The 23,338-nt window shown below is 62.6% G+C and overlaps 1 protein-coding gene and 1 long non-coding RNA gene across 2 annotated transcripts; one reads left to right on the top strand and one right to left on the bottom strand.

The window, feature by feature from the left end:
* The first annotated feature begins 603 nt into the window (after positions 1 to 603).
* Positions 604 to 19,074, top strand: C1QTNF1 (C1q and TNF related 1). The gene is made up of 4 exons (XM_004460450.4): positions 604 to 699; positions 13,375 to 13,564; positions 15,852 to 15,994; positions 17,080 to 19,074. The coding sequence occupies exons 2-4, from the start codon at positions 13,389 to 13,391 to the stop codon at positions 17,628 to 17,630; spliced, it is 870 nt and encodes a 289-aa protein (XP_004460507.1). The 5' UTR covers positions 604 to 699; positions 13,375 to 13,388; the 3' UTR covers positions 17,631 to 19,074.
* A 1,816-nt stretch (positions 19,075 to 20,890) lies between these two features.
* Positions 20,891 to 23,280, bottom strand: LOC131275108 (uncharacterized). Its single transcript, XR_009182565.1, has 3 exons — positions 23,193 to 23,280; positions 21,131 to 21,223; positions 20,891 to 21,038 (listed from the first exon to the last, which is right to left on the bottom strand). It is a non-coding gene; the product is annotated as an uncharacterized lncRNA (long non-coding RNA).
* Between the last annotated feature and the right edge of the window lie 58 nt (positions 23,281 to 23,338).

The raw sequence follows: 23,338 nt of genomic DNA on the forward strand, positions 1-23,338 counted from the left end.
GCACACAAAACTTCCCTTGTTTTAGGGGGTTCACAGACTCCCCCAAACCTGCCCACCTGGACCCCAGCTGGAGCCCCTGACCCAAGGTGAGTCTCGGTTGTGGTACCGTTTGGAGACTGGATCCCGTAGGGTGGGCTGCCCCGATTCCTGAGCTCCTGGCCGCCCACCGCAGCTGGGGGGGTGCCCTGGGACCCCCCCACCCCGCGCGGCGCCACCCTGGGCCTGGGCTCGCCGCGGCCGGCACGTCTGGAAGGACTCGCAGACCCCCGGAAGCGGCCGGCGCCCTCCCCGGCCGGCGCGGCCCGGGCGCGCACACGGTTAACCGGGTTAACTGGCGCCTGCTGTGTGGACGGGAGGCGCTGGGAGCGTCGGCGGCTCCCGGCCGCGCACATCTGGCGGGGTTCGCTCTTCCCCTGTCGATCCTGCGTTCTCCTCGCCTCCTCGACTTTCGAGAAACCGCGTTTCCGCTTCTGGCCGGCGGGACCGCGGCGCCGCGCGAGGACGGAGCCGGCCAGGCCCCGGGGGCTGGCGCCCGCCCCCGCCCCGCCCGGCGCCCGCCCCCGCCCCGCCCGGCCCCGCGCCGAGCCCGCGCGCCCGCCGCCCTGGCCGCGAGCGGCGGCGGCGCCCGGAGATGCTCTAGGAGGCGGCGGCCGCCGGGCGGGAGCAGCGGGCGCCGCGCCCTCCGGGACCCGCTCCGAGGTACGTGGCGCGCGCGGGCCGGGCGGGGGCAGCCGCGCCGCCCCGCTCGCCTCCCGCCCCCCGCCGAGCCCCAGGCCCCCCGGCAGGGCCGAGCGGACCCCGGGCCCGGGCGGGGCGAGCGCCGCGTGCGCGCGCGCGTGTTTGCGTGTGCGGGGTCTGGCTGGCTGTCGGGCAAAGGTGCGGAAAGACCTGGAGGCTCGGCCGGCTCCCCGTCCCTGCTGCTGTCCACTCCCGCCCGCAGACCCGGCGCGGGAGCCTGTCCCCCTCTGGGCTCCCGCGCGCGCTGACCCTTGGGCAGGCAGATGTTCTCAGGAACGGCCCCCCGCCCCCATTTTTTGTGGGGCGTTTTCCTTGCTTCTCTCTTCTCCCCCACTTTACGCACCCGGGCGCCCCCTCAGCACTTGGCGGCAAACCCTCCCCTCGGCCCGGGCATTGCAGCCTGAGCCACCTGAGGGCCAGGCTTGCCCTGCCCTGCCCGTGGCTGCCGGCGTGGACGCGCACGTGGACAGGAAACGCTGACTTCTGGGCCCTGCATCTATCAGCCTTGGCGTTCCTGGAAGGGGTCCAGCCCGGACAGGAAAAAACAAATGTCCTTTCCCCGGGGCTGTCCTGAGTCCCGTGCCACGGCTGCCGAGCCACTGAGTGTGGCTCCTGGCGCTGACAGTGCCCGGCCCTCTCCACGACCCATCGCGGTCCACCCAGCTCTCCCACAGGTGTGCTTGCCACCTGTTCCGGAAGCGCCCCACCTCCCGGGCTGATTCCCATGGGTCTTCTGTGGCCCCTCCACGGACTTGAGGACTGTTTCCGGGTGCCAGGGCTCGGAGGGAAACTGTCCCTCTCTGTGACCTTTTGCTGCCTCTTCTGGCTTATCTAGTATCCAGGGAGGGAGGCAGTTTGGCACCCGCTTGGAGCTTCCTTCTTCGGAGCTTTTACCGTGAGAAGAGTCCTGAGAAAGTGAGTTTTCCCAAAGGTTAGCTGTGCCCCGGGTCCCCGGGGAGCGTGTGACATCCTGAGAGGCTGCTCGGCCTGTGCTTTTTAGGGGGCAGGAAAGTAGCGCCAGCATCGAGTGCCAGCGACGTGCACGCGTGGCCGTGGGCGTGTGCGGCTCCCAAGAAGGTGGTCCTGCACCACCCCGCCCGATTCCCCGGCAAGGGAGGCGGGCGAGCGGCAGGGCAGGGGGCGACGGCCCAGAGGGTCGCGCTGCCCTCTCCTGCCCCCCTCTCCGCGCCCCCTCTGTCCCGCGGAGGAGCCTGGAGATGACATGTCACGACAACGACAGTGGCAGTGATGGTAATGAGGCACCGAGCAGACGCCGGCTCGCGGGAGTTCTGATGGGACGGTCACCCCGACGAGTTCCGAGAGTCTGGGGACACGGCCAGGCCCCAGGGCCGAGCCTGTGTCGCCATCCCCATCGGCTCTGCGTGTGTGCCTCCTACCCACGCTGGGGAAACTGAGTCCAGAGGAGGTTGCTGCTCGAGGCTGCATGGCCGAGCCGAGGCCGGGGCCTGAGCACCGCACGGCCGGTGGGCCCCGTCCGGTTGGCAGCTGCCGGTGGAGAAAGGCCCCCACTGGAGGACGGCCGGGCTTCCCAAGGCCCCTCTCCTCTCGCCTTCTGCGCTCCCTTCTCGCGTCTTCTGTGACACCTGAGAAGGTGCTCAGGTTTGGGAAGCAGGAACACGGGCTGGGGAGGACCCTGGCTGAACAGGGCCACTGCCCGGGTCCCCTCCCCTGGGGCAGGTGTGCACAACCAGGCGCAGCCTCAGAGTGGGGGGAGCAAGCCTGCCTTCCCCAGGAGGGGTCCTGCGGCACCTCTCCGTTCCTGGGACGTGACCTCCCTGTCCAGGGCACCAGCAAGCAAGATTTTTTGCAGAACACGCTCGTTTCTGTTCTTGCTGAACAGAGCCCCCCCCCCCCCCCCCCCCCGCTCTAATTAGCATGACTCATAAACCAAGCATTCTGACTTCGAACCTCATCCATCAAAACAAAGATGAAAAGGCTTTCGTAGAGGCCGCCGTGCCGCCGGGTGCTCTCAGCCGGCACAGCTCCCCCCGGGAGCCTGGTCCTCCAGGACCGGGTCTGGGGGCCGCCGGGGCACCCAGAACCTTGGGGCGGGGCCAGGGTGGCAGTGGAAGGGCCGAGAAGGGCAGGGCGAGCGGGAACCGGTCCCGGGCCAGTCCCCCGTGGGCTGCTGCCTGCCCAAGGCGGCCTCCGCTGGCGGTTCACCGCCCCCACGGGCAGCAGCCCGGTCCACCCGCCCCAGGCACCCCGAGATATTGGGGTGAAGGATGGCCGCCTCCTGTGGCTCGGGGCTGTAGGGGCTCGGCCATCACAGAGGCCGAGGGCTCTTCCTTTGGCTCCTGGTTGTACCTGCTGATCTGCCTTCTGTCCACGAGGGGTGAGTCGAGGCGCCTCCCCAACACCACGGCCCTCCCGTCTCCCCCGCCCCGCAGCGCTCCCCACGCAGGGCGCGAGATTGTCCGTCCACTTTCCTTTTTTTTTTTTAAGATTTATGTTACTTATTTCTCTCCCCTTCCCCTGCCCCTCATTGTCTGCTCTCTGTGTCCATTCGCTGCGTGTTCTTCTGTGTCCACTTGCATTATCCAGCGGCACTGGGAAACTGCGTCTCTTTTTGTTGCGTCGTCTTGCTGCGTCAGCTCTCCGTGTGTGGGGCGCCACTCCTGGGTGGGCTGTGCTTTTTTCGTGCGGGGCGGCTCTCTTTGTGGGGCGCACTCCTTGCGCGTGGGGCTCCTCTATCCGGGGGACACCCCCGTGTGGCATGGTACTCCTTGCACGCAGCAGCGCTGCCCATGGGCCAGCTCACCACACGGGTCAGGAGACCCTGGGTTTGAACCCTGGACCCTCCATATGGTAGACGGGCGCTCTGTCAGTGGAGCCACGGCCGCTTCCCTATCTGTCCACTTGAGAGAGCCATTTGGGAAAGAAGCTCAAAACCCCCAAGATGTGCTTCCTTCCTGGCTCTCAGGGTGGTGCAGGGGAGACGCGCTCCTGAGCTCTGAGGGCCGGGGTCCCGCCCCGGGGGGTCCACACTGGGGCCGGGGCTCAGCCAGCCCAGTGGTGCACGCTCGCCATTTACCTCTCCCGAGCCCCCTCTCTGGGCAGGTCGGCTTCCCTCTGAGCCTCTCGGGGAGGGGAGTGGGAGGGGGCGCGCTGGACCCCTTAGCAAGGAACGACCACCTTCGGCTCCTTGCCGAGCGCCAATGCGAGCTGCCTGCGATGCGAGTAGGGTGTGCGGCTCCCGTCTTGGGAGGCACCCTTTCAAGTCCCCGGTGCTCGCCTGGGCCTGCTTTGCGGGACAGGGCTTGGCATCCGAACGCAGGGTGAAAGCGGGGAAGGGGTGTGGACGGAGGCACCGGGAGCCCCCCGTCCACTGGGGCGTCCCTGCCTGCCGCTGGGGCTCCCTGCGTCGGCCCCTTCTGCAGCCACGGAGGAGACGGGCACAGGCCTGCAGGCGCCTCCCACAGCCGCCCCGTCCCGGAGGGGGCCCAGGTGTGTGCCAGCTGGGCCGTGCGTCTGACCGCCTCCTTGGCTCCTGCAGGAATTTTCCTTGAAATGGAAAGGAGCCGAGTGAGGAGCAGCAGGCAGGGAGGCGGGGGCGGCCCGGTGGGAGCCGGGGGCTGTGCTCGATCAAACGCTGCACTGCCCACCGACCGAAGCCCACCCCTCCCCCAGCGGGGACTCTGGGTGCCAGCTGCCCCCTGCCCTGGGGACAGGGGAAGGAAAAGGAGCTGCTCTGGGGAGGCGACCAGCTGGGCTGGCTGTGCAGGTGGGCACAGGCCGGAAGTCGGGCTGGGCCAGTCAAACCACACCCTGCAGGTCTCCGGGACTGGCCTTCGGTGGTGGGGTTGGGTGAGCCCCGATGCTCGGCCCCATTCTCTCTGTGAAGAGTCCAGGGTGGGCTCTGGTGGCGACAGCGGCATCCGGGCGGGCTGGGGGAGCCTCTTGCGTGCAGGGCACCCCATGCTGTGCCAGCGTGTCTGCGAGGGCTCCGTGGTCCTCCCAGTTCTCCGTGGCGCTTATCCGACTGTGGTCAGTCTCCGATTGGGGGAGGGAGCCTGCCCCCCACCCCCGAGCCCACCGAGCCAGGGCAAAGGGGGATGGGTGAAGCTGAGCCCACTGCCCGCCCCTGCCTCCTTCTGGCCTGTTCCCCACCCCTGCTTCCAGTCCCCTTTCCCCAAGGGCCCTACTATGGAGCCCACCCAAGCAGTCCCCCAGGGGATGGGCAAACACAGGGTGTGTTTCTTTACTCCGTTCCTTCCCAGCTTCCTTTGCAAGCCAGCGTTCCCAGGGCATGGGACGAAACCGCCTGCCGCCCTGTGGGGAGGAAGCGGCCCTCCCCACCCCTGCTCCCCTCAGCAGAGCCACGCCCCAAACCCTGCGCAGCTTAAGGGGCTGTGGCCGGCGAGCCCGTGCCCAAACTCAAAGGCATAAACCCAGTAGGCTTGAGACCCCAGCGGGCAGGTGCCGGGGCGCCAAGCTCACTGCGGTTGGAGAGATGCCCCAGGCCAAGGGCCGCTGGCTAGGCCGGGAGGGGAGCCCGCTGCACGCGGCCAGGAGGGCATCTTGTGCCGCCAGCCCCACCCCTGCAGATGTGTCGAGGCGAAGGGGAAGGCGCCCACCCGGGCAGAGACCTGGGGCAAGAGGCTGGGTGGGCTCCAGGCTCCAGTTCCTTCTGGCTCACGCCGCCGGCCGTGCCTTGGTCAGCAGCCTACGGGCACAAGGACGGCCGGTGAGGGGTGCCAAAGGCAGACCCGACCCTTCCCCTCACTGCCCGGAAGCCTGTGCCCTCTGGCCTGCCTGAGCCTAATTCCGGTCAGTGCCACTTTGCCGGACTCCCAGCCACCCTGCCCTTCCCGGCCTAAAACGTCCCCCGCAGAAGCTGCCAGGGGTCCCGCTGCTCGAGGGAGGGGCTGTGTCTCCTTGTTCCATCGCGTCCCTAGAAGCTGGCCCACCGCCTGGTACGTAGTAGGCCCTCAACAAATATTTCTAGAACGAATGAATGAAAGAGCGTGGGACTTCAGCGCCGGGTCCGTTTAGCGTCAGCACCGCTCCACTCGAGCCCCTCTCCCCCATCCTGCTTTTCTATGCCTAGAGACAAGTTCCTTGGAAAAAACAAAATGCTCCCTTAGTCCCCAGGGTGGAGCTTATTTGTCATTTTTAAGTGGAAAATGCTGTGCACTTACTGTGAAAGAAGTCTGTAACTGTTACAGGAAAATAGGCCCAGAGAAGCCAGAATCAGAACTTTCCAAGCGTCCGTATTTTCACCCCCTGGAGGGAACTGCTGCTGGCAGCCAGCTGGGTGGCCTTCCCACGTGCACGCTGGAGCGTGTGTGTGCAGGTACCGCATTCAGCGATGTATGTTTTCAACCCGTGTCTGAGCACCCTGCTGGGGGCCGTAGCAAGAAGCGTGGGACCCCGGCGTCCTCTTCGGACGAAGGCTGTCGCTGGCTGTGCCGGAAAGGTGAGGGCGGAGTTTGGTCGATATTTAAGGACTCCAGCTGGCCGTGGGGCCCTGGGGAGATGGAGCCCACTGTCCGTGAGGGGACTAGACCACGGGGCCATCCATCACAGACTCAGTTTCCACTGGGCGCTAGGGGAGGGTGTCCACATCAGGGTGGTGGCCAGGGGGACTGCCTGGAGGAGGTGGTGCCAAGCTGAGCTCTGGAGGACACAGCGATGGAGAAGGGAGGAGGGGATGTCCAGAAAAGGCCGAAGGGCGAGCCCCTGGGTCTTGTTTTCAGGCCTGGGGTTGGTTCTAGGGGGCTGCAGAGGGGGCTGCACGTGGCGGGGAGGGGGTGACGGAGTTGGAGGGAGAGGCAGGTGTTTACTTTGTGGTGGAGCAGAACGCTTTAGGCGAGGGTGGCATTCAGATGTGCCTTTTAAGAGATGCTTCTGGTGACCAGGGGCCAGGCAGGCGCTGGGGAGGGAGTGGTGGCAGAGGCTGGGGGTCGCAGGGGAGGGGGTCTGCAGGTGAGATGTGGGGGGCAGGGAGCATGAGAGTTAGGAGTCTAAATCGCCCCCAGGTTTCGGGCCTTGGCGCCTGCGTGCTCAGCTGTAAGCCACGGGGAAGGAGCCGGGCGCTGGGGAGTGGGGGGGCGGCGATGGCTTAGTTAGAAGCTGGAGCGCCTCCTGGCCGAGAGAAGAGGAGAGGAGGTGCGCACAAGAGAGCTGGGCCCACGGCTCTAGAACGTTCTGCAGTGATAGACATGCTCTATCAGCAGCATGGTCCAGTATGGGAGCTGCTTGCCCCATGAGCGCTTAGAATTTGACTTATGTGACTGAGAATGGAATTTTTAAAAATTTTGTTTAGCAGAGGGGGTGTAGCCCAGTGGTTGGGTGCCTGCTTCGCGTGTACAAGGTCCTGGGTTCGATCTCTGGTACCTTCCCAATTTTTTTTTTGTTTTGGTTTAATGTCTATTTTTTTAAAGATTTATTTTTATTTATTTCTTTCCCCTTCCCCTGTTGTCTACTGTGTCCATTCGCCGTGTGTTCTTCCATGTCTGCTTGCATTCTCGTCAGGCAGCACAGGGAATCTGTGTTTTTTTTTGTTGCATCATCTTGCTGCGTCAGCTCTCCGTGTGCGGTGCCACTCCTGGGTGGGCTGCGCTTTTTGCACGGGGCACACTCCATGCACATGGGGCTGCTCTATGCAGGGGACACCCCTGCGTAGCACAGCACTCCTTGTGTGCATCAGCGCACCATGTGGGCCAGCTCACCACACGGGCCAGGAGGCCCTGGGTTTGAACCCTGGACCTCCTATATGGTAGGTGGATGCTCTGTCCGTTGAGCCACCTCCGCTTCCCTGATGGCAATTTAAATACTCCCACGTCTAGCGCTCCGCAGCCAGGCCGGGGCAGGGCCTGGGGACTGGTCAGCACTCACCTGAGCTCGGGGCGTCTGTAAGGAGAAGCATGTCGGGAGCGAGGGGAGCCGGGAGCTGGGCCTGGAGCCCCGGAGAGGACCTGCCGTTCAGAGGGAGAGGGAGCAGACCCAAGACCGGCCTGCCAGGGGTGGGCCGGCGCCTGGGGAGGGCGGGGACGTCGGCGGGCCGCTCCGAAGCCATCACGAGAGAAGAGCGCAGGGAAGCACGCGGGCAGGGGACCGTTCTTGCTCAGGACGCCTCTGGGTGTGGCATCAAAGTCTACCTCCTACTAAGCTTCCAGGGGAGACCAGGCAAAACGCTGGGGTGCTTCCAGGCCCCAGGAAGCAAAGACCTGTGTACGCTTGTAGAAGGGCGGGGTGCGGGGCCGCGGGCGCCCCCGGCTCTTTCCTCCCCGTCTCTCCGGGGCCGTTGGCCCATGAGGGGGGCGGCGGCCGGAGGGGCGGGCGGGCGGCCAGGCCACCTGCAGCGCGGGTCCTGCGCGGGCTGCCGGGCCTGTCCTCCCCGTCTTCTCCACGCAGGGGCAGAACAGCTGGGAGGGAATCTGAGGACGCCGCTCGGCTCAAGGGCGCCTTTGTTTCCACGGGGAGGGACGTGCAGGCCCAGGCGGGGCTGGCCAGGTGCCCCCGAAGGCCTGGAGGCCGAGGCCCGGCAGCCCCTCCTGGTTGGCAGGCCGGGCAGCCCCTGTGCCGGGGGCCCCCCGCTCTCCGCGCCAGGTGGGCCGAGCCCCTAGGGAGGGTGGCGGCTGGGGAGGGTCCCGCCTGCCCTCTCTTGGCCGTTTGCCCCAAGCCCGGCCTCGCTCATATCCAGATGAGGGGAAACCTTGACTGGTGACCCGCGAGGAGCCCCAAAGGACCCGTCTTCATCGCCGGCTTTGCGCGTTGGAGGGGACCACATGAGCGCCCGGACCTTAGAGCTCTCCCTTCGTAACTGGAGAGCGGCTTCGCGGAAAAGGGGGTGGGGGAATCACCCCGGCCCCTTGGCCCCTCTTAGGCAAGGCCCTGTGCAGCTCCAGGTGACCGGAGCTCTTCACTGGGGAGGGGTCCCTGCTCCCACCCTGCTGCCGGGGCCTCCGCACCGGGGAGGGGCAAGAAGGGCCTGCGCCCCGCGGGGTAGCCCTGTTAGAGCAGGGGCAGTTCGCTCTTAAGTGGCCGTTTGTCAGCCCAGAGGCCCTCTGCCCCCTCCAGCCCTTTGGCCAGCGCCCTTCTGGGATGGGTGGCCCTCGGGGAGAGGGACGGCAGATGGCAGGTGCTGGAAGTTCTGATGCATCATGGGCCCCCCTCTCTGGACGCACACGCCTCCTGCAGGCACCGGGGGACGCTGAGCTTGTCAACTTGGGATAATTCTCCCAGATGTCAAAGCGGAGGGGGGTGGCTCAGGGCGCCCACTCCTCCCGAGAGGGCTTCGGGGAGGGGAGGTGGGGGGAGAAGTGGAGGGGAAGGGGTGGCGGTGGGCGAGGGAGGGCTGAGGCCACGTTGAAACCATGAGGCCCCGGGAGGCGGCCGGGGGCCCCGGAAGCATCCGAGAGTGGCCCTTGGGGAAAGGAGAGGGACCTTCAGGGGCTGCTAAAGAGCAGGAGGGGAAGGTCCTAAACCGCTCCCAGATTCCTGGCCGCCTGCTCGTTGGCACTTCCGGCTTCCTCCCCCACGCGCTCCGCTGTAATCTAGAGCAGAGCTGTCTGGTGAGCTTTCCAAAGTGGTCGCAGCTCCCCATTCTGGGCCGCCCGACGTGGCAGCCTCTAGCTCCGTGCAGCCACCGAGCCCCGGACTGTGGCTACAGTGACAGTGGAACGGGGTTTTTTCATTTTGTTTAGTTTTCGTTGTAATTTAAATAGCCGCGTGTGGCCAGTGGCCCGTGTCCTGGACTGCGGGTCTGAACCGCTAAAGCATGTAACTCTCTAAACCAACCTTCGCCGTTCGGTCTCGGCTTCCGTGCCCGTCTGTCCCTCTCTCACTGGACCGTAAGGTTCCTGAGGCCAGGAGATTAAATTACGGCGGGACACCTTCCTCCCAAACAACGCGGCGCAAACCGTGCGCAGTCGGGGAACCATGCCCGGGCTAGATTGTTGCCGGGGGATCCCGAGTTGCGTGATCGCTTGGATTTTCTCCCAAGGCTCCTCTCCATCCAAGCAGTCTCGGCCGCTTTCTTGCCTCTCAGAACAGCTGCTCGCCCGCTGAGGACGGAGCAAACCACGTTTGCAGGGCGTGTTTGTCAGATGGCGCTGGGCCGGGTGTGGCATCAAGACAAGACTCACTAAGTATCTTTCAAAAAAAAAAAAATAGGGAGCCGGTGTGGCTCAAGTGGTCGGGGCCAGTATACCGCATACGAGGTCCCCAGCCCCAGTACCTAAAAACAATAAATACATAAATAAATAGGGAAAAAACAACACCCCAATGCATGTCCCTGTGCTCAAGAGTTTACTGCCAAGCACGGGCGTGGCGACGTGGAGGTGGAGCCATCCGCTAACAGGACGGATTTTCAACCAATATGAAGAAGCTGGAGCGTCTTGGGTGAACGGCCTCTCCTTCACGGTGCTCCTGGTCCAGCCGAGGTCTGTGACGGGATGAAACTGATTAACGAGGAAGAGTTCTCATCTGCCGCCGCCTCCAGATCCGGTAATTAGCCCGGTGTCTCCTTTACTGCCTCCCGCCGCCGTCAAGGGGGGTCTTTCTTGTTGGGAAGAGGTGGAGCTGGAGGGAGATGGGGTGGTGGAGGTGCTGGGAGGGCACCGGTCCCCAGGAACAAGGGTGGGAGAAGAGAAGGCGAATGGAAGTACCCTGGAGTCTGGCTCCTCTTCACGGGGTCTGGAAAAGGCCAGCAAAGAACTTGACTCACGTCGGACTTGCCTTCGGCTGCCCTGACCGCAGCGCAGCCCGGAGCCGGGGCCACGTGGGGCCACGTCCCCGAGGGCTGTGCGCCATTGGCCGGGGCGTCCCCGGAGCCGCCCCTCTGGGCTCGCCTCTGCTGTGCCCTGCACATTCTTTGGAGTAACCTCACTGGAGACGAAACCTCACCCTCCGCGGGAGGACTCGGTCCCACTGGAAATAGCTGAAAGGCCATCCCGAGCCAAGTTTGATTAGATGTTGGGAAATCCTGTTGCTGCCCGAAAGTGACTAAAGCGATCCTGAGGTCGTCGGCTGACTTGGCCGTGGGGCTGGGTAAATGGTTTCAGAGAGGTTGTCCAGGAAGGAAAGACTTTGTCTGGGTTTGCTTCGGCTCCAAAGAGGAGGCCCTCGTGGCTCGCCACCCGCCGCCCGCCGCCGCCCTCGCCCCAGATGCCCCGGCGCCGCCGCCTCTGCGGGGATGTCACGTGTCCCTTGAATCGTCCTTGTCCCCCGTCTCTTCTGACCAAGGCGCAGGAAACCCCTTTTCCCCACTAGGGATAGCCGGTCACCAGGCAAGGGGGTGCGCCCTTAGGGCCGGGTAGGTCCATGGCTCTCAATGGGGGCACCCCCTCATTGCCGAGGACGTAGCGTTGCCACGCCTGGGCGAAGGCGCCACTGACCTCCAGCGGGTGGGGACCAGAGGCGCTGCCCCGCGCCCCGCAGTGCCCAGCGCGCCGCCCGCCCCTCTCCCCCAGCAAAGAGCCCGAAGGGCCGCCGGGGCTGCGGGTCCTCGGCCTGGAGCACCCCAAGGTCGCTTTTGACTTCCTTTTGCCATCCTTGACTTCCCAGCTTTCCCAAGACGAACAGAGATTATTTTAGCTTCAGAAATAAAAATACTCAAAGAGAGGAAAACCTCTTTTCCTTCCAACTGGCGTGCGCCTAAGAGAAAAATAAAAGAGTAATTATGAAGGTGCCAAGGAAAAACGGAAGAAAGACGGAAAGTGAGAAAGAAACACTTTCAGGGAATTCGGGGTAACGGGTATTTGTGGAGTGCCAGTTTAGTTCAGGGTGCTGCTGACGGCTTGGCGGGTCCAAGGTGAGCAGGACGGTGCCCCAAGGTCAAAGGAGGTCACGGACTGCTGACTGGGATGCTGCAGGCCCAACAAGCCTCTACAGTAGGAGGGCATATGAAGAGCTAAACACGGAGGAGGAGAGGCCCCCAGCCCGGCTGAGGGGCCAGGCGAGGCTCCGCGAGGGAAGATGAGCCGCTGGAGCTGGATCTTGAAGTCTGGGCGGGCTTTCGATGGCATCCGAGGTTATGCTGTTCAAATCCGGCCTCCCCCACTTAAGGGTTGGATGGTCCCTAAGTCTCTGTTTCCTCATTTATAAAGTAGTATACTATTGGCATGAGTTTGTAGGGTCGTAAGGATGAAATGAAATAGCACGTGTGCTCAGTGCAGTATCTGACACGGGTGTCGTCCGGGTGAGCCTGGGGGTCGTCAGGAGACGCAGGGGGTCCCCTGGCGAGGAAGGAAGCGGGGGCGCGGGCCGGCAGGGGCGGCCCCGCCGTGCGCTGGGGCACAGGGTGCGCTCCAGCAGCCTCGCCTCGCCTGCGGGCGTTTCGAGAGCGCAGCCCCTCGAGGCCCCGCCCCAGGCCTGGCGGGCTGGCGTCTGCCTTTTAACACACTTGTCCAGGGCAGTGAGCACGGCGACGCTGGAGGGGCACAGGCCGAGGCGGGGGCGAAGGGCGGCTGGAGGAGTAGCTGGGAGACTGCTGGGGGTCACGGGAGACCTGACAGGCAGAGGGAGGTGGGTGCTCGGTGGGTGTCAATAGGTAGGTGACAGACAGCTGATATGGAGAGTGATAGAGAGGGGTGTGTAATACATTTTTTTCATTTTACTTTTTAAAATTTTTTACTTTTGTTTGTCTTTTTAAAAAGATACATAGAGCACAAAAAATCAATATATCTTAAAACACATTTTTATTAGTCTCCTGGGCTACTGTAACAAAGTACCACAAACCGGGGGCTGACCACCACGGGAACTTTCCTGCGCCCGTTCTGGAGGCCGGAGGCCGAGAAGGGCTTGGCCCCGACGGCTGTCCTCTGGGCCGGGCTTGGCCCCCAAGTCGCATGCTCCAGACTCTGTGCTGGCACCCGCTGACCTGGAGAAGGACGTGGGGACGAGCAGCGCAGGGGCCCCGGGCAGGGTGCTGGCCCTCGCTGGGAGTCTGCTCACCTTCCCAACAGGGCACGCGGAATCGTCTGCAGAGACCAGGGGCTGCGGCCTCTCCTGGGGGGTCTGTGGGCACAGGCGGCGCCACGCCAGCCCGGGCAGAGGCTCCAGGGAAGGTGTGCGTGGGAGTGTGAGCATGTGCACAGCGGTATGTGGAAATGCGAGTGTATGCACGAGGGGTATGTGGGTATGTGAGTGTGCACAAGTGTGTGATATGTGAGTGTGAGCATGTGTGTGCACAAGTGGTGCATGGCTATGTGAGTGTGAGCATGTGAGTGTGTGTGCATGAGTGATGTGTGGCTATGTGAGTGTGAGGGTGTGTACGAGTGGTGCATGGCTATGAGTGTGTGTGAGCATGTGCACAAGTGGTGTGTGGATATGAGTGTGAGCATGTGAGTAGGTGCATGAGTGGTGTGTGGCTATGTGTGAACATGCGCATGAGTGGTGCATGGATATGAGTGTGAGCGGGAGTGTGGGGGTGTGTGAGCGTGTGCACGAGTGTCGTGTGGGTGTGAGCGTGCACGAGTGGTGCACGGGTATGTGAATGTGAGTGTGTGTGCATGAGTGGTGTGTGTGTGTGTGAGTGTGTGACCGTGGCTGTGAGCGTGTGCGTGTGTGGGGCCAGCCTTCGAGCATCTCCGGGTGGCCGTCTGTCGGGAAGGGCCGCTCTCTGGGCTGCGTCCCGGCGGGCTCCTCACCCAGGCCCTTTCCCTCCAGGGCACGCTGGGAAGATGGGCGCCTGCGGACGCGCGCTGGGCTGCTGCCTGCTGCTGGCGCTCGCCTGCGGCCCAGCCCTGGGCCGGGTGCCCCGTGGCCAGCAGGCCCCGCGGGACCAGGAGAAGACTCAGGGCGACGCCAGGGAGGAGGCGACCAAGGAGCCGCCGCGGCCGCTGGAGCCCGCAGAGAGGTGAGGGCTCCGGCCGCGTGGAGCTGGGCGCGGGCTCCCCGGGGGCTGGTCTGCGCTGGGCGCCCGGAGCAGACGCTGGAAGCTTCTTCCCCGGGAGCTGGACCCGGGCCTTTGTCCTCGTGGTCGCTGGAGACCTCAGCAGGAAGTGGCGCCAGGAACCCGGGCTCCGCAGCCACGTCCTTGACCAGGGCAACGAGCTCCCGGCCCAGGCCTCGGGTTGGGTTTCGTTCTTCTTGGTCCCTGGACAGAGTCTGCTGGGGTCGTCCCTAAACCTGGAGGTAGGACTGGGGACGAGTGGCCTTGGGGAGATGCTGGGTGTGAAGGCGGCCTCCACGACCCCCGCCTTCCTAGCAAGACGAAGATGGGGAGGGCTGGGGAGGGCTGCCAGCAAACGGTAGGGTTTCCTTGAAAAGTTATTCAATTTCCTTCTGAACGACATTTGCTTCAGGTACACGGACTTCAGGCCGTTTGGGATATTTTGCAGGTGTACAGGGAATGTTCAGAATTGCACATGAAGCTGTCGTTCAACAAATGGCACTTAGAGACCCAGGACATGGCCTGGGGCTGGCTTTGAGTTTCATTAGTTTGAGCTTTGGACACCTGAGCCTTCAGGCAATGCTTAGTGTCCAATGGAATTGGACTGGATTTGAATGTAGGAACATCCTCTTTCCCTCCCTCCCTCCCATTCCCTCCCTCCCTCTCTCCCTTCCTTCCTTCCTCCTTCTTCCTTCCTTCCTTTTCTTTCTTTCTTCTCAATTCTGTCTTCCTTAACTTTGTTCTATCTTTCTTTCTCTTTCCTTCCACCCTTTCCTCCACTCTTTGCTGAATCTCTCTCTTGCTTTCTCTCTTTCACTTCCTTCCTTCCTCCCGTTCATTCATCAGATACTGAGTGCCTCCTATGGCTCAGACGTCCCCTGGGCACTGGGGCATAAACGTGAAGGACGGAGGGTCCCCGGCCTCCAGGGCCAGGCCGGGGAGGCGCCGCCGCGCAGCAGGGCAGGGCAGTGAGGGGGCTCTGGGTAGAGTGTGTCTGGGCAACCCTTCCCAGAGGTGACCTTTGAAGCGGATCTTGAAGGGCACCTGGGGGTCCAGGTGGAGGAGGGGGGAGGCCGCAACGGCATGTCCACTGCGAGGCTGTGCGAGGGCCGGCGGGGGCAGGTGGGAGGTTGGAGATGGGAGGGGACGGGGGCCTGGCAGCTTGCTGGGGCTGGCCGTGAGGGGGCTCGCTTGCGCTCAGTCCTACGGGGAGAGTGCAAATCCTCCTGCATTCTAGAAAGAACGCGGGAGGGCGGCACGGGTGAGGGTGAATGGGCAAATTCCGGGAGAGTGGTCAAAATGGCAATGTCAGGCAGAGACAGTGGGGGGGGGGGGGGCTGGGGGCCAGATTCTGGAGGTATGGGGGGGGCAGGGAAGCATCTAGAATGATGCTGAGGCCCAGCCCGGAGGCTAGCAAGGGCATTTGGCTCCTGCATCTGGTGGACAGGACAGTGGTTTCCGTTTGAGGCCCCTTAATTGGGGCTGTTGACTTATCACGAGAGGTTGGGATAAAGGTCTAGGGCTTGGGGGGGGCTGGTGTCCCTGGGAGTCCTGGGCTTGTGGATGTGGAGTTGAGGGCACATAGAGCCATTTCCTGAATTTCAGGGTTTAACAGTAATACTGGGAGCAGAGTTAGATATGGACTTGGCCCATTGAGAGGGAATTTTACATCCAAGATGGTCCTGTCGAGTCAGTTGGCTAATGAGAGAGAGGTGGGAGAGAGAGAGAGAGTGGGAGAGAAAGGGGGAGAGAGAGATATACAATGCAGGGAGGTGCCACCAGGGGACAGCATGGAGCTGTTTCCTGATTCTTGCCAAAGAGCCGGTCCTTCATGTGCCAAGCCATGGCAGAGCAGCTGCAGCTCCGAGGAGTCTGGAGATCTAGCTGAACCCTCTCGTTTAGAAAAGAGGCTGCTCCACTGCATTTTCTCGGTTTATAGCTCCACAATGGGGACCACCAGTCGCAGCCCTGGCCTACGCTCCCATAATAAAATGCAGGTTCCCCCTAAGCTGCTGCTGCCCAGCCCGCCCTCAAATGATGGCTTTTGGCTACGATTGTTTTCATTCTAGAACTGCTGCTAGCAAAGGCCAGGGGGCTCTTTCTGATTCCATTTAGGATCGTGCCCGAGCGTGCCCCGGTGGTCGGACGTCCTGCTGTCCTGCCGAGGCAGGGAGAAGGCGCGGGGCAGACAGACCTGCGGCCACAGTGGGGGGAAGAGCTGGTGCCCCACTGTGACGCCTTTATCCTCCAGGGTCGGAGAGAACCCCGAAAGAGGCCATCTCACCGGCGGGGACGGGGAGCTCCCCGCCTCCCGGTGCTTCCGCTGCTGTGACCCCGCGGGGCCCGTGTACCCGCCGCTCCACTTGCCGCAGATCAACATCACCATCCTGAAAGGTCAGCCGTGGAGGGGGCTGCGGCCCCAGGAGGGGGAGGGTGGAGCGGCCGGGGTGGGGACAGGGCACGGGTGGAACGGTCCCCTGGGGATGCAGGGCAGAGCAGGTGGTCCTGGAGGGGGCAAGGGGAGGACGTGCCATTTGCGTGGCTCTGGTACTTTCCATGCGGAGGGGTTGGGGAGGGGCCCACGGGACTCAGAGCAGGGCCTCAGCCTCCATTTCCAGGTCAGCGCCCCCGGCCTGCATTTTATCTCCCCTTCCCTTCCCTCCCCTCTCCCCTACCCCATTGTCTGCTCTCTGTGTCCATTCACCGTGTGTTCTTCTGTGTCCACTTGCATTCTTGTCAGTGGCACCGGGAATCTGTGTCTCTTTTTGTTGCCTCATCTTGCTGCGTCAGCTCTCCGTGTGTGCGGCGCCACTCCTGGGGGGGTTGCGCTTTTTTTGCGCTGGGTGGCTCTCCTTGCACATGGGGCTCCCCTACATGGGGGACACCCCCGTGTGGCATGGCACTCCTTGCATGCATCAGCACTGCGCATGGGCCAGCTCATCACATGGGTCAGGAGGCCTTGGGTTGGAACCCTGGACCTCCTGTGTGGTAGGCGGACGCTCTATCCGTTGAGCCAAATCCGCTTCCTGCGTCTGCTTTCTGCAATGCCACGGCCCACCGCGGCTCCAGCGGGCAGACAGTGCGGCACGGCCCTGCAGGACCTAACGGGGAGCAGGGGACCCAGCCCTGAGCTCCCACGTCTGTGCTTCAGTTGCTCGAGGCGAGCCGGGGGCCCGGCTGGGATGCCTGTTGTTCTTGGATAAACCCGTATATCCCCTTTGCTTTGCCAGGGCTTTCCAGAAGGGGGAAAAGAATTGTTGCTTCTGGATAAAAATAGACACATTCTTGAGGTTGAGTCCGTTTGCTCGGCAGATCGGGGAGCCAAGTCGCCCCCGCGTCCGGCACGTGGGAGAGCGGGAGCGGAGCGCGAGGCCGGCCGTGCGCAGAGCGGAGCGGGTGCCGGGGAGGCCGTGGAGCCGGGGGTGCAGTAACCCCCAAGCTGCTGGCCTCACGCGCGCGCGTCTTCCTGTCCCTTTCAGGGGAGAAGGGCGACCGAGGGGACCGAGGCCTCCAGGGGAAATACGGCAAAACGGGGTCCGCGGGCGCCAGGGGCCACGTCGGGCCCAAAGGGCAGAAGGGCTCGATGGGGGCCCCCGGGGACCGCTGCAAGACCCACTACGCGGCCTTCTCGGTGGGCCGGAAGAAGCCGCTGCACAGCAACGACTACTACCAGACGGTTATCTTCGACACGGAGTTTGTGAACCTCTACGGCCACTTCAACATGTTCACGGGCAGGTTCTACTGCTACGTGCCCGGCATCTACTTCTTCAGCCTCAACGTGCACACCTGGAACCAGAAGGAGACTTACCTGCACATCATGCGCAACGGCGAGGAGGCGGCCATCCTCTACGCCCAGGTGAGCGACCGCAGCATCATGCAGAGCCAGAGCCTGATGCTGGAGCTGCGCGAGCAGGACGAGGTGTGGGTGCGCCTCTTCAAGGGCGAGCGCGAGAATGCCATCTTCAGCGACGAGTTCGACACCTACATCACCTTCAGCGGCTACCTGGTCAAGCACGCCACCGAGCCCTAGCGCCCCGCCGGGCCCTGCACCCCCCGCTGTGCCCACAGGCACCCCACAGGCGGCCCCGGGCCGGCCCCGTCGCCCCTCTCTCCCCCCCACTCCCTTGGCCACCGCCCCCCCTGCTTTGGCACCCGACAAGCTGCCTTCACGGGAATGGAAGCCAGCGCCGCGGGGCCCGCGCCCTGCCGTCTCCGGGGACAGCCGCGGCGGCAGTGGGTGGCGTCCCCAGGCGGGCCGCGGGCGAGGACAGTGCGGGACGTCCGGAGCCCCCTGCGGGCGGGGGTGTCCCGAGCCCGTCCTCCCCACCCCGCTTCCCTGGAAATAAGGCCAGTCGCGAAGGCTCAGAAAGGAGCGGAGTAAACCGTGGAGGAGAAAGGCGGGCGCGTGGTTTTTGCTTGGCGTGGGCCATGCGGGCCTGGGGACGGCCGTCCGGCTCCGGCTGCACGGGCTCCTTTTAAAGGGACGCACTTATGGGGAAGCGTGGGCAACGGGAGGGGGGCTGGGGGTGCGGGGACGCATGCACCACGGGAGGGCCTTCTTGGGGGGCGGCCGTGGGTCCTGCTGGCCCGAGGGTTGAAGCGGTGCAGGGATTTGGCCATCGGCGTCCCGGGGCAGCAGCCAGCTCTCAGCTGTGTCTCCGCCAGGCAGCCCCCCGGGCTTACCTCTAAGGACGTCCTGCAGCCCCCTCCCTCCTCAGTGCCGCCCAAGCCCCCAGCCCTGGCCGGCGTCTGCCACCCGACGTCGGTGTCTGTCCTTTGCCCCGGGGGGCCGGCTTAGAAGGCTCCAGGGCGGCCTTCCCGGGCATGGGGTGTTTCATGCCCCCCAGACCACCTTGGGCCCCGTTTCCTGGTGGGCTTCTCAGCCCCGGCCCAGCATCCCCTCCTTTGGGTTCCGACCCGGGCAGAGGCACCAGCCAGACCCCGCCCCGCCCTGGTGCTGTTGACCGGCAGCCTGGCACGGCCCTGGAGGTGCTGGGAGGTGCCCCTGCGGCCTGTCGCCAGCACTCAGGGAGGGAGGGGAACCGCGCGCCGGGATAGTCCGTGTCAAGTCACGCCCTTGGGGGCGTTGGGGACCCCCGAGCCAGAGCGCTGGGAGCAGAGCTGCCGCTGACCCGTGGCCTGCTGGCCTGTCCCTCACCCCAGGGCCCCCAGCAGCAAGCAGCCCGGAGAGGGGTCTCTGATCTCGGGGAACCCCGCTGGCCCTCCCCTAAGCCACGGGACCCCTCCGGCCCCTGGTGACCCCTCCGTGCCTCCTGGCCCTCTGCCCCGCCGGGTGCTAGGCCCCGCCTACCCCCTGGGCAGTTCCTGCCTTGTCTCCGGGCGGGCCCGTGAGCGGCCTCCCCACCTGCGCGTGGCGCTCTGCTGCACTCTTTGCTTTTTATTTTCCTCTTTTTCCATCTGTAGTTTTTGCTGTGATTGCTCGAGAAAACATTAAACATGGAGCTGCGTCTTCAGCAAGTGACCTGGTCGCTGGCTCGTGGGGCTCCTGTTCCCGCTGCCTGCACCCCATCCCCTGCCCTTGCAGGCCTGGAGCCCCCAGCCCTGCACCCGGGACCTGGGCTGCTGCAGGCACGGGCCAGGCTCGGGACCGTCACGCCGCACTCAGCGGAGCCGTGGCCCCCCCACGGGCTGGGCGGCCGGAGGGCATCCCAGGCGGAGCTGGATGCCGGCCGAGTCTGGCGACTGGTGTGGAGGGGAGTCTGGGAGGGGTAGGAGGGGTGGGGGGGAAGGGGGAGGAGAGGGAGGAGGGGGAGGGGGCAAGAGGAGCAGGGAGGGGAGGGGGCTGGGGCAGGAGGGGCTGAGGGCAGCAGGGGCAGAGGGCAAGAGGGGCAGGAGGGGCAGGGGCAGGTGGGGGAGGGGCAGCAGGAGGGGCCGCAGGGGGAGGGGATAGGAGGGGCAGCAGGGCAGGGAGCAGGTTGGGGAGGGGCAGGCAGGCGGGAGGGGCGGCAGGGCAGGGCTTGCTTTTGGGGCCCGCACCCCCCGGGAAGAGCAGAAGCCCTGCCTCGAGCCTCGGCCGCAGCGCCTGGAGGGCGGCCGTGCGCTTCTCCTGGGGCTGCTGGAGCTCAGGACAGACCGGGGCCGGAGCCACAGGCGTCTGCGCTCGCAGTTCAGGGGGCCCCGGGTCGGAAACGAAAGCGGGGCAGGGCGCGCCCCCCGAAGGCCCGAGGGAGGCTGCCCCGGAGTCCCCCAGGGCCGCTGTCGCGGACATCACTCGCCCGCTGGCTCAGCAGGAGCCCGTCGTCTTCCAGTTTGGGAGAAGTCCAAAGCCCGGGTGACGCAGGAGGGCGCTTCCCCGCAGTCCACAGCGCCGGGCGCTTGCGGGCGTCCAGGGCGCAGCGCCGCCTCCTTCCGGCTCCTCCTAGTCCCATCCCCTCCGCTCCTGGGGCGCCAGTCTATGGGGTGAAGCCCCCCTGGCGCGGTGTGACCTCTCGACTCGCACCGTCCAGGCCCTGGTCACACATGGGCTCAATCCGCGGGTCGGAGGCAGGGCTCGACCGGCTCTCGTGGGGGAGGCTGTGCTCTGTGCCCCGCGGCCTCTCGTGGCTTCAGGTGCCCGCCCGCTCGGGTGCGCGGCACCGCTGGGCTCTCGGCCCCCGTCTCCGTGTGGGCTTCTCACGGCGCCTCTGCGTCCCCTCTCTGTTCTCTTCTAAGCACACCTGTCCTTGGGTTTGGGGCCTGCCCAAAGATCTCCAACTTAATACCACCTGCAAAGACCCTTTACCCAAAAAAGGCCACATTCACAGGAAGCAGGGGCTAGGATTGAACGTGACTTTTGGGGGGACACAAGTCCAGTCGCTGCAACCACCCTCGGGCGTGCACACACCCAGCAGCCCCCCTGGCGCCCGAGGGGGGAAGAGCAGGTGTCTCTTCTCCCTTCTGTCCCTTGCCAACTCGGTCAGCGGCCAGGGCCCTTATCCGGCCACCAGCGGGCAGCACAGGAGCTGCCGAGCTGCCTCTGGTGCCGGCAGGTTGGCAAACGGCCGGCCTCCTTCCTCGGCTGTGGCAGGGGGCGGCGGCTGCGCCAGCACGCTCGGCCGTGGGCTGGGGCCAGAGCTGAGCGGCAGACGCTGCTCTCGGTGGGGCGGAGAGCACTCCCCAGCTCTGCGGCGCTGAGGCCACCCGGCCCAGGTGGGGGCGGAGGCGGACTGCTGCCCGCCAAGGTGCACGGAGGGAGTGCCTGCTTCGCCCCCTGCCCCCCACCCAGCCTCTCCCAGGGCAGAGCCAGGTGGAGCATGGGCTGCCCACCCACCTCTGGCCGCAGGAGGCAACGTTTGCTCTGGACACCTGCCCACGCCCCCTTCGACACCCCTGCACTTGAAGGTCTTTTCCCGCGGTCCCTCCAGCCTGGCCCTGTTTCTCGCTCTTTTGCCAAATCTTCTCCACATGCCTGCTTTCTGCCCGGGCCGTGTGCCAGGTGCTGGGGCATAATGACAAATAAGAGGACTTATTAAAGTGTGGGGGCCACGGACACCAGCCTTCTCGGAGGAGTTCTGCTTTGTCCCCCCTTACCTGCTCCATCCGGCTCCCTCTCCAAGCCATTTCCTCTGTGCAGGGTCCTTGCCCCTGCCCTGCCCTGGCTGGTGAGGAATCGGCCATCTGTCCCTGGAGAAGGGCTGGTAAACTCATTTGCAACACAAACGTTAGTGTTGTAAGAAAAGGGCGTAGAAGTGGCAGGACTCCACCAAAGGAAAGAATTGCTCTTGTTAGGATTTCCAGGATTTTTTGTTGCCTGGATTGCGGGGTAGTCAGGAGGACATTCCCAGACCTCTCAGACCACGCTAAGGGGGTGTAGTGTGTGTGTGTGCGTGTGTGTGTGTGTGTGGACACGAGCCCGCAAGAACAGCTTTCCGCAGAGTTCACGTTGGGAGCTCAACGGCACAATGGCGGGTTCGTTTTATTGGTCCATAGTAACTGGGATAAAATGAGATGTCCTTGTCCAAACCATGAAAAAAAGAAGGTTGCAGAAAAGACTAAATAAAACACATTCTGGGAAACGGACTTTGGCCCAGTGGTTAGGGCGTCCGTCTACCATATGGGAGGTCCGCGGTTCAAACCCCGGGCCTCCTTGACCCGTGTGGAGCTGGCCATGCGCAGCACTGATGCGCGCAAGGAGTGCCCTGCCACGCAGGGGTGTCCCCCGCGTGGGGGAGCCCCACGCGCAAGGAGTGCGCCCGTGAGGAAAGCTGCCCAGTGTGAAAAGAAAGAGCAGCCTGCCCAGGAATGGCGCCGCCCACACTTCCCGTGCCGCTGACGACAACAGAAGCGGACAAAGAAACAAGACGCAGCAAATAGACACCAAGAACAGACAACCAGGGGAGGGGGGGAAATTAAATAAATAAATAAATCTTTAAAAAAAAAAAAGAAAAAAAACCACATTCTTTTTCATGCAATGGCGGTCATATACAAAAATAACTCATAGTGGATCAAAGACCTGAATGTAAGAGCTGAAACTCTTAGGACGTGAGCGTAAATCTCTGTGACCTTGAACTAGGCAATTCTTTCTTAGATTAGTCACCAAAAGAACATGCAATAAAAGGAAAAAAAACTAATAGGATGTCATCGAACTTTTTAAAATTTCAAAGACTGCTATCAAGACAGTAAAAAAGACAAGTCACATAAATGGTGAGGGACCTATAGAATATATAAAGAACTATTATAACTCAATAATAGAAAGACAACTCAGTTTGAAAATGGGCAAAGAATCTTAATACACATTTCTTCAGAGGAGATATGCAAAGGGCCAAGAAGCACATGAAAACATGCTCAGTATCATTAGCCATCAGGGAAATGCAAATCAAAACATGGTGACACCACCAGGATGGCCATAATTTTAAAAAGACTGATAATAGTAAGTGTTGGTGCGCAAATGGAGAAACTGGAACCCTATACCTTGCTGGTGAGAGTGTAAAATGGTGCTTGGAAAAGCAGTTGGACAGTTCCTGAAAAGGTTAAAATAGAATTACCATATGACCCAACAGTTCCACTCCATAAATAAATAGGTATTTATTCAAGAGACATGAAAATACACATCCGCACAAAAGTATGTGTACATATTTCACAGCAGTGTTACTCACTGAGGCAAAAAAGTGAAAACAATCCAAATGCCCATCCCCTGATGACTGGGTAAATAAAATGTGGTCTGTCCTTACAATGGAATATTGTTTGGCAACAAAAAGCAATGAAATAGAGATACATGCTACAACATGGATAAACCCTGAAAACATGATGCTAAGTGAAATAAGCAAGTCTGGAAAGACCACATATCATATGATTCCATTTATACGAAATGTCTAGAATAGGCAAATCCATTGAGATAAAAAGTAGATTAGTGATTGCTGGGGGCTGGGGTTTGGGGGATGGGAAAAATGGGGTATGAGTGCTAATTGGTGTGGGGTTTCTTTTGGGGTACGATGAAAAGGTTTAAAATGATTGTAATAATAGTTTCACGACTCTGCAAATATACTAAAAACCATTGAATTGTACACTTTAAATGAGTGAATTATATGGTATGTAAATTATATCTTAATAAAACAATTATAAAAACACACACACACAAAAATAGAAACCATACCTTGAGGGCCAAGCTGTCTAGGTGCTCAGACATATAATTTTCCAAGTCAGTCTCATTATTCTCTGCTTGGCTGAGGATGGGGCCAGGGTTTAGGGACCAATGAGGTGGGATGGGAGTGTCAGGGTTAGTGTTTCCAAGAGCACGAT

Source organism: Dasypus novemcinctus, chromosome 21 (genome assembly GCF_030445035.2).
Source record: "Dasypus novemcinctus isolate mDasNov1 chromosome 21, mDasNov1.1.hap2, whole genome shotgun sequence".
Lineage (NCBI taxonomy): Eukaryota > Metazoa > Chordata > Mammalia > Cingulata > Dasypodidae > Dasypus > Dasypus novemcinctus.